Raw genomic sequence first — 10,159 nt, 5'->3', positions numbered from 1 at the left:
GGAGCGTGTGTGTGTGATTGCGTGTGTGTCTGTAATATGGGAGGGTAGCAGCTCTGAGGAATGTGTTCTCTCCCCCACTGTTCCACTGAGACTCCAACGAGAGAGAGAGAGAGAGAGTGGGAGAGAGAGAGGCCCAGCACTACAGAATGGTTATATCTGAGGTGCCCATTTCTTATCTCATTTATGAGGCGCTCAAAACTGATGGTGAACCAGTCAAAAACAAAACACGTGGACGTGGTGGAGAGAAACAGGGAAACATCTGATCATGGATTAAAGACATGACACCAGCCAGGGACATCAGAGTGCAATGGGACAGCCTTGGGGACATCAGAGTTCAATGGGACAGCCTTGGGGACATCAGAGTGCAATGGGACAGCCTTGGGGACATCAGAGTGCAATGGGACAGCCTTGGGGACATCAGAGTGCAATGGGACAGCCTTGGGGACATCAGAGTTCAATGGGACAGCCTTGGGGACATCAGAGTGCAATGGGACAGCCTTGGGGACATCAGAGTGCAATGGGACAGCCTTGGGGACATCAGAGTGCAATGGGACAGCCTTGGGGACATCAGAGTTCAATGGGACAGCCTTGGGGACATCAGAGTTCAATGGGACAGCCTTGGGGACATCAGAGTTCAATGGGACAGCCTTGGGGACATCAGAGTTCAATGGGACAGCCTTGGGGACATCAGAGTTCAATGGGACAGCCTTGGGGACATCATAGTTCAGTGGGACAGCCTTGGGGAAATCAAGGACAGGTGTGTTGGTGTTTTAAACAGACCAATGGGCTTTTATTAGGTAATTCTGCTCCGCTAACAGACTCTTAATACCACGACTGATATAAACATGTGAGAACATGTAGACTGTCCTCCAGTCACCTCTCCTTCTTTCACCCTTAGGGGGATCCAAGACTGATCCATGGAGAACAGACACCAACTTAAATGGATAAATGTTGGATGAAAATTGTATGGAAATGGATCGTCAACGTAGGACTCCTATTGAGATTGGAAATCACTAGGGCCAGGGACCTCACGATACAATACCATCACGATACTTAGGTGCCGATACGAGGTGTATTGCGATTCGATGCTGTGATTTTATTGCGATTTGATGTTCCAAACTTTTTGCTCACCATATGTCTGCTGCAGAGAGACGAGGGAGCCATGAGAAAATGTATTTTCATGCGTCATGGAAATATAAGAACTATTTAAAAAGAAGATTAAGAACAAGCTATAGGATGAGGAATGTCCAGAGTTTTGGCGTTAAACGATACTTTGAGTCAAAGTATCAATATAATATCCTCCATAATAATAATGCGATATGTAATTATCATTTCCCCCCCCATCCCTAGAAACAAAGGTCAAATCAACGAGCCAGTCTGGCCTCGCCATTACACATTATACCTTCACCGTCATTTTCTTATCTTCTCTGCGCTCTTTAGTTTCTTACGCTCTTTTTGATCGGGAACCAGCGTGTCGTGTGTGTGTGTGCGCGTGTGTGTCAGGAAGTACACATGCGGTTTTGTACTCTTTGATGATAAAGGACTAAGGTCCCTCATATATACTGTCATCTGGAGGATAGCTGGAGGGCTGACAACACCCACACACACACACACACACACACACACACACACACACACACACACACACACACACACACACACACACACACACGCCCCACCCCCACACACACATGCCTCACCCACACACACACCCCCACCCACACACACACAGAGAAAAATAATTTGCTACAGGGTGACTGTCTAAATGATTGAGTGCTATATTTTTCTCTCCTTCCTTCTTTCTCTCCCTCCTTCCCCCTCACTCCCCCCTTTTCTGTCAACTCACAGGTGGTGTCCTCCCATCAGAAACACTCTGAGAGCAGCCTGACAGCGCAGGACGGAAGGAGGGAGGGAGAGAGAGAGAGCGAGAGAGAGCGAGAGAGCCGACATCTGTGAATCACATCAAGGCAGCTGTGGTTAGAGTGGACTGCATTTATTTTACGAACGAGAGGCAGAGAGGGGGACAGAAGTGGAGAGAAGGAGAAGGGGATAGAAGTGGAGAGAAGGAGAGGGGGACAGAAGTGGAGAGAAGGAGAAGGGGATAGAAGTGGAGAGAAGGAGAGGGGGACAGAAGTGGAGAGGCAGAGAGGGGGTCAGAAGTGGAGAGAAGGAGAGGGGGATAGAAGAGAGAAGAGGAGAGAGAAGGACAAAAGGAGAGGGGGCCTGGGTGAGTTTCCAAGCCCAGGACGGTGAACCCTGATCAGGGGGACTTTCAGGCGACAGTGGGGTTAGACCAGGCCCCTGGAGTTCCTTTGGACCTCTGAGAAGACCGTGTTTAGGCACAGGTGAAAATCAAATGAATCCTGACTCTAATGGATTCTGTGATTACAGCATGGACTGACCTTTTCTTCTCATCTGAAGGAATATTTTAGTTTTTTATGTGGACTTTTTTCTGTGTGGAAATGTGTCTATTTTTTCTGCATGAATTTGGAGTTTCAGATCTTTCTGGTGTGGATTTTAAGGAGGCTGTTTAGTTGACCCTGTGGATCTGAAACTGCCCCACTCATCCGAAGGGATTTAAACAATAACTATTTTGGCCTTGGATTTTTTTCACGTTGTGTTTTTTTCCAATATGTTTTTTTCCGTGCAGTAATTGAGACTGCTTTGTAACCTTGGTAACCAAGCGGTAACCAGGCGTCAACTGAGCGGTAACCATGGCAGCAGCCTATCGCGTGGTAGTGAGCAGTGTTAGTTGCTACAGCAGCGTGGTGGTGGACCGTCGGGCTCAGAGTCACGCGGTGCACTACTGCTCCGGGTCATGTGGGGCGCTGTCCCAGGGACTGGACTGTACTGTTGCCCATCGCAGCACCTGCTCCGAGCTGCTGACCGCCCCCTCAGACACACACACTCACACACACCCTGACCCCTCACACACATTCACACACAACCTGACCCGAAACGCTAACTCTCCTCACCAAATCCCCAACGGCTCTAAACTTAGTATGACCAGCTGTAATGGGCGCAGTGGTGTCCCTAATGATCCTAACAGTGTGTATGGTGTGGTGGGTGAGGACAGTCCTCCATGGCGAGGTAAGAAGGCCAACACTACCACCACTACTACCAGTCCTGACCGGCCTCTCCAGAGCTCTGCCAGTCTGAAGGACATCACAGGAGAAGCCATCAACCTGGCCAGTGGCAAACTCAAAGAGTTCTCCTTCGAGAAGCTCCGCCTTTCCACCAGTCACGTGACCTTAAGGAAAGGTCGCAAGGTCAGGCCGGACTCCTACAGCCGTCGGTCCACGGACCTCGACATCGTCTATGGACACTTCACCGGGAACGTCGGAGGAACCGGGAATGGGACTATTACCGGAAATGGAAACGCCAATGATGAGAACCTGCCGCCTTTCAGCGACACCACCAAGGTGCTCAAAGGCCAATCGCCTGCTAGCATCAACGCCGGGGGCGGGTCTCTATCCACAACCATTCTATCCAGTGTCTCCAGGGCCGGGTCCACCAGTAGCCTATCCAGCGCCTGCTCCGGTTCCTTGGAGGCGGGGCTAAACACAGTGGCGTCTCTCTACCTCAGCTCATTAGCCGACGAGTCCCTCATCGCCCGGTTACTGGAGAAGACCCGTGCAGGGGAGGAGGGAGGAGTGGGAGGAGCAGGGGGGGAAGACATACGGGCCTGTCTGGACATTCTGGTCAAGTGTTCAGAGGACTTGAAGAAATGTACTGACATCATCAAGCAGTGTATCAGTCGGAAGAGTCCCGGGGGAGGGGAAGATGGGGGAGCCAGTCCAGAGAGCATCTACAGAGCTGTGATGACCAGACTGAGCTCCTATCTGAGGAAACTGCCTCTAGAGCTGGAGGGGGCTGGGTTAGGGTTAGGGTCAGGGGCTGGAGGTCAAGGGTCAGGGATTGGAGGTCATAGCGAGTTGGCCGAGCTGGTTAGTAGTCTCCATATGCTGCAGCAAGCTGCTGTCCCCTTCTCACCTATATTTGGGAATGATCAACCGCCACGGTATGAGGACGTTGTTCAGAACCCTCCCTTACCCAAGAGCAGGGATCTACTGCCACCCTCATCACTCGCTCCAGACTCTTCTCTCCCTTTGTCCACTACGCCTGAGACAGCAGGGAGACATAAGGTTCAGACCAACGGGCTGCAGCACACGCACACTCTGTCAACTCTGTCACACAAACACTCTCCCTCACCGCATACCCACACGTTGTCCGTTTCTACCCCTCCATCCCAGGCACACACACCTTCATCACAAACGCACACTCCGTCAGCGCGCACACACACTCCGTCCATCTCCCCCATGGAGGCTCTCTTTATTGAGGAGGATGCAGACCTGGGAAGGGGGCTGAACAGGGCTTCCAGACACACACACTCACACACACCGACCAGAAGCCTCACACACACTCACAGTCGGAACGGGACAGCTTTTAGTCCACACACACCCCCCAGCTCCGCGCACACACACCTCAGCCCCAATCTGTCACACGTACACGTTACACACACACTCCAGTCTGCCGGTGAAGACCTCACCTGCCCCCCAACCTCCGGACACACCCCTCCTGTCACTCATAGAGACGACGACATCGACACACTTCTGATGGACTTGGAGTGTCTGTCGCAGAGCATGGGTCGGGAGAGAGACAGAGTCAGAGAGGGAGAGAGAGAAAGAGAGACGGAGCCCCCTCTCCCCCCTAAGACCAGCCAGAGGGGGACAGGACAGGGGAACTCCTCCCCACAAACCCAACCCTCTCTCCAGACACAAACCCAATTCAACCCCCAGGCTCAAAGGCCTGTTCCTGTTAGCCACCTAACCGCTAACGCCCAGGCCACTAGGTCGACCCCCAGCTCACCTGCTCCTCTCCCCCAGGCAGAGGGCAGCGTGGTGGGGCTGGGAGATGAGGAGGACGGGGCCCTGCTGCTGAGGATCCTTGAGAGCATTGAGAGCTTTGCCCAGGAGCTGGTGGACTCTGGGGGTAGTCCTGGGAACACTGGGAAGACTGGGGCTCAGAGCAAAGAGAAGGAGGTGATGAGACTCCTACAGGACACTCTGGCTACTGCAGCCAAGACTGACACTATTACTCAGGCCAAACTACCTGGATCTCCACCAGCTGGGCAAGGTGACTGTCCGTGTCTATCTATTCCTATCCATGGTATTGTGTATATCAAATCAAATCAAATGTATTTATATAGCCCTTCGTACATCAGCTGATATCTCAAAGTGCTGTACAGAAACCCAGCCTAAAACCCCAAACAGCAAGCAATGCAGGTGTAGAAGCACGGTGGCTAGGAAAAACTCCCTAGAAAGGCCAAAACCTAGGAAGAAACCTAGAGAGGAACCAGGCTATGAGGGGTGGCCAGTCCTCTTCTGGCTGTGCCGGGTGGAGATTATAACAGAACATGGCCAAGATGTTCAAATGTTCATAGATGACCAGCAGGGTCAAATAATAATTATCACAGTAGTTGTCGAGGTGGTTATATGTTGCACGGTTCTTCGTTCTATGTACGTATGTGAACTGAACTGTGCCTTTACCTACAGATGGACCTGTATCCACGCCTGTACATGTGTCTGCCTCCACTCCAGCACCTGCTCCCAGACTTACAGATGGACCTGTTCCTACGGCTCTACCTGTCTCTACAGCTCCCACACCTGTCCCTGCCCATATCCCCACAACCCTAGCAGAGTCTGTCGCTACAGACCAAGCTACACCTTCTGCCCTACCCACACCTGTTCCACCACCTACAGTCGTACCCACACCTGTTCCACCACCTACAGTCGTACCCACACCTTCAGAAGCGGCTACAGTTGGACTGTTAGAGGCCGCTAGACGTGAACATCCACCTGTAGCTGACCTGACAGCTGTACTTACCACCAAGGCCACCCCTCCACCGGCTGTAACCCCTGTCCCGCCCCCTACACCCACACCTGGAGAGGCACCTGTTGCAACCATCGCTGCTCCTCCTGTTGCCGTGAGACACCCGGTTGCCCCTAGTGATGTGGTTGCCCTGAGAGACATCGGCTCGACGCTGCTCATCCAGCAGACGCCTGAGGTGATCAGAGTGAGTACCACTGACCGACGTGTGTGTATGGGTGCGTGCGTGCGTGCGTGCGTGTCAGGCTGTCAGACTTCTATTAGTCAGGTCTACCTGCCTCTTCCTCTGACACTATTGCTGCTGAAGGAGATTATTTTCTCTGTGTTCTAGTTGAGAGATGCGTTGCTGGTTGGATATGTGTATATGTTCGAGCTGAGAGAGAGAGAAATAGATTAAGGGAGGCAGAGAGAGATGGAGGCAGAGAGAGAGGGAGGCAGAGAGTTAGAGAGAGAGGCAGAGAGGGATGCAGAGACAGAAAGGGATGCAGAGAGAGAGAGAGAGAGAGGCAGAGAGAGGCAGAGAGAGAGAGAGCAAGAGGAAGAGGCAGTGAGAGAGGAAGAGGCAGAGAGAGAGGCAGGGAGAGAGAGAGAGGCAGGGAGAGAGAGAGAGGCAGGGTGAGAGAGAGGCAGAGAGAGAGAGCGAGAGGAAGAGGCAGAGAGAGAGGCAGGGAGAGAGAGAGAGGCAGGGAGAGAGAGAGGCAGGGCGAGAGAGCGAGAGGAAGAGGCAGAGAGAGAGGCAGGGAGAGAGAGAGAGGCAGGGTGAGAGAGAGGCAGGGAGAGAGAGCGAGAGGAAGAGGCAGAGAGAGAGGCAGGGAGAGAGAGAGAGGCAGGGAGAGAGAGAGAGAGACAGGGTGAGAGAGAGGCAGGGAGAGAGAGCGAGAGGAAGAGGCAGAGAGAGAGGCAGGGAGAGAGAGAGGCAGGGAGAGAGAGAGGCAGGGATAGAGAGAGAGGCAGGGAGAGAGAGAGAGAGGCAGGGTGAGAGAGAGGCAGGGAGAGAGAGCGAGAGGAAGAGGCAGAGAGAGAGGCAGGGAGAGAGAGAGAGGCAGGGAGAGAGAGAGAGGCAGGGAGAGAGAGAGGCAGGGAGAGAGAGAGAGGCAGGGAGAGAGAGAGAGAGGAAGAGGCAGAGAGAGAGGCAGGGAGAGAGAGAGAGGCAGGGAGAGAGAGAGAGGCAGGGAGAGAGAGAGAGGCAGGGAGAGAGAGCGAGAGGAAGAGGCAGAGAGAGAGGCAGGGAGAGAGAGAGAGGCAGGGAGAGAGAGAGAGAAGGAAAGGAAGAGGTGGAGACATAGTGGTGGCCAGCTCTCTCCTCTCCTCTGGAATGTTTGGGGTAATTTAGGGCTTTGTGCTGGTAATGTCATAAATACAGTGCCTTCAGAAAGTATTCACACCCCTTGACTTATTCCACATTTTGTTATGTTACAGCCTGAATTTGAAATGCATCAAATAGATTTTTTGCTCACCCATCTACACACAATACCACATAATGACAAAGTGAAACATGTTTTTAAACATTTTAGCATATTTATTGTAAATGAAATACAGAAATATCTAATTTACATAAGTATTCACACCAATACATGTTAGAATCACCTTCGGCAGCGATTACAGCTGTGAGTCTTTCTGGGTAAGTCTCTAAGAGCTGTGAGTCTTTCTGGGTAAGTCTCTAAGAGCTGTGAGTCTTTCTGGGTAAGTCTCTAAGAGCTGTGCGTCTTTCTGGGTAAGTCTCTAAGAGCTGTGAGTCTTTCTGGGTAAGTCTCTACGAGCTGTGAGTCTTTCTGGGTAAGTCTCTAAGAGCTGTGAGTCTTTCTGGGTAAGTCTCTAAGAGCTGTGCGTCTTTCTGGGTAAGTCTCTAAGAGCTGTGAGTCTTTCTGGGTAAGTCTCTAAGAGCTGTGAGTCTTTCTGGGTAAGTCTCTAAGAGCTGTGAGTCTTTCTGGGTAAGTCTCTAAGAGCTGTGAGTCTTTCTGGGTAAGTCTCTGAGAGCTGTGAGTCTTTCTGGGTAAGTCTCTAAGAGCTGTGAGTCTTTCTGGGTAAGTCTCTAAGAGCTGTGAGTCTTTCTGGGTAAGTCTCTAAGAACTGTGAGTGTTTCTGGGTAAGTCTCTAAGAGCTGTGAGTCTTTCTGGGTAAGTCTCTAAGAGCTGTGAGTCTTTCTGGGTAAGTCTCTAAGAGCTGTGAGTCTTTCTGGGTAAGTCTCTAAGAACTGTGAGTGTTTCTGGGTAAGTCTCTAAGAGCTGTGAGTCTTTCTGGGTAAGTCTCTAAGAGCTGTGAGTCTTTCTGGGTAAGTCTCTAAGAGCTGTGAGTCTTTCTGGGTAAGTCTCTAAGAGCTGTGAGTCTTTCTGGGTAAGTCTCTAAGAGCTGTGAGTCTTTCTGGGTAAGTCTCTAAGAGCTGTGAGTCTTTCTGGGTAAGTCTCTAAGAGCTGTGAGTCTTTCTGGGTAAGTCTCTAAGAGCTGTTGGTTGTTGATCATTGATAGACAGACGTTTCCAGGTTTTGACATGGACTTTCAAGCCGATTTAAGTCAAAACTGTAACTAGGCCACTCAGGAACATTCAATACCGTCTTGGTAAACAACTCCAGTGTATTTTGGGCCTTGTGTTTTAGGTTATTGCCCTGCTGAAAGGTGAATTTGTCTCCCAGTGTCTGTTGGAAAGCAAACTGAACCAGGTTTTCCTCTAGGATTTTGCCTGTGCTTAGCTCTATTCCGTTTCTTTAAAAAAAATGTATCCTAATAATAACAAGCAAACCCATAATATGATGCACTCACCACCGTTCTTGAAAATATGAAGAGTGATACTCAGTGATGTGTTGGATTTGCTCAAACATAACTTTATGTCCTGAATACAAATCTTTCATTTCTTTGCCACATTTTTAACATTTTAACTTTATTTAGTGCAAACAGGATGCATTTGTATTCTGTACAGGTTGCCTTCTTTTCCCTCTGTCATTTAGGTTAGTATTGTGGAGTAACTACAATGTTGTTGATCCATCCTCAGTTTCCTCCTATCACAGCCATTAAACTCTGTAACTGTTTTAAAGTCACCATTGGTTTCCTTCCTCTCCGGCATCTGAGTGACTTTCATGTTTAATTAATTTGTCAAACTGTCTAAAAACATAATTCCACTTTGACATTATGGCCTACACAGTATTGTGTGTTGGCCAGTAACACAAAATCTAAATTTAATACATTTTAAATTCAGGCTGTAACACAACAAAATGTGGAATAAGTCCAGGGGTGTGAATAGTTTCTGAATGCACTGTATGTGGCCTACACATCAACATGGAGTAAGGTTACACAGCATGGTCAATCAACAGACAGGAGAGGTAGAAGGAACAAGACATGGAGGGATGTCAAGGAGATAGAGAGAGAGAGGAATGTAGATTAAGTGGTCTACTCACAGGCTCTTCTCTCTGATTGGTTGAAGTGTTATTTTGGGACCAGTCTCTGTTGTTGCAGTGTCACAGGCAGAATGTGTGTGTGTGTGTGTGTGTGTGTGTGTGTGTGTGAGGTGCTGATTGGAGCACAGCGGGAGAGGGTGGGGGCTGTTGGCATTGGGAATGTTAATGGTGTTGTTACCAAGTACACACATACACACACACACGCACGCACGCACGCACGCACGCACGCACACACACACACACACACGAACACATACGTAAACACACGCACACACACACACACACACACACACACACACACACACACACACACACACACACACACACACACACACACATACACACCAGGCTGACAGATAGAGGTGTGATGGGGACCTAAATCTGTCTACTACGGCATCCTGCTAACAGACTCACTGTCGCCACAGTGTAAACGGACTCTGTGTGTGTGTCTGTCGCCAAAGGGTAGGCTGACCCATTGCTACTGTTAGGTCACAGCGGAGTTTAGGAATAGCTCTGTGTGTGTGTGTGTGTTTGTGTGTTTGTGTGTGTGGTGCTTTCTGACACCCGATGCCTCTTTGGCACTCTGAGAATTATGCAAATACACCCCAGCGCCAACCTCGCCCCATGTCCTAATTAAACATTACCCTGCCAATCACACTGAGGTGTGACAAAGGGGTCCAAAGGCAGTGTGTGTGTGTGTTTGTGTGTTTGTGTGTGTGTGTCTGCTGACAGAGTAATATAGGCCTTTCTGCACCTGTCAGAGTGTTCCCATTAATCACCATGGAGACCAGGAGGCCAGGCCAGATAAATCCAAGGCCAGGCCAGCCAGTCGAACGCAGAGCAGAGAGCAAGACAAGACTAGCAGAACAGACAGCAGAGAG

General features: G+C 50.3%; 2 protein-coding genes across 2 annotated transcripts in view; both read left to right on the top strand.

Annotated features, from left to right (window-relative positions):
- The first annotated feature begins 2,160 nt into the window (after nucleotides 1–2,160).
- On the top strand, nucleotides 2,161–3,882 carry LOC120033248 (serine/threonine-protein phosphatase 2A regulatory subunit B'' subunit alpha-like). Its single transcript, XM_038979524.1, has 2 exons — nucleotides 2,161–3,818; nucleotides 3,862–3,882. The coding sequence occupies exons 1-2, from the start codon at nucleotides 2,715–2,717 to the stop codon at nucleotides 3,880–3,882; spliced, it is 1,125 nt and encodes a 374-aa protein (XP_038835452.1). The 5' UTR covers nucleotides 2,161–2,714.
- Nucleotides 3,883–3,916: 34 nt separating this feature from the next.
- Nucleotides 3,917–10,159, top strand: part of LOC120033582 (serine/threonine-protein phosphatase 2A regulatory subunit B'' subunit alpha-like) — a 39,426-nt gene continuing 33,183 nt past the window's right edge. Inside the window, exons 1-2 of the mRNA XM_038979990.1 lie at nucleotides 3,917–5,136; nucleotides 5,556–6,076. Of these exons, the coding sequence (XP_038835918.1) occupies nucleotides 3,963–5,136; nucleotides 5,556–6,076 (1,695 nt within the window). The 5' untranslated portion in view covers nucleotides 3,917–3,962. The remainder of the gene's footprint in view (nucleotides 5,137–5,555; nucleotides 6,077–10,159) is intronic.

This window comes from Salvelinus namaycush, chromosome 40 (genome assembly GCF_016432855.1).
Source record: "Salvelinus namaycush isolate Seneca chromosome 40, SaNama_1.0, whole genome shotgun sequence".
Classification (NCBI taxonomy): domain Eukaryota; kingdom Metazoa; phylum Chordata; class Actinopteri; order Salmoniformes; family Salmonidae; genus Salvelinus; species Salvelinus namaycush.
The sequence above is the reverse complement of the archived record's forward strand: the minus strand, read 5'-3'. Positions and strand labels throughout refer to the sequence as shown.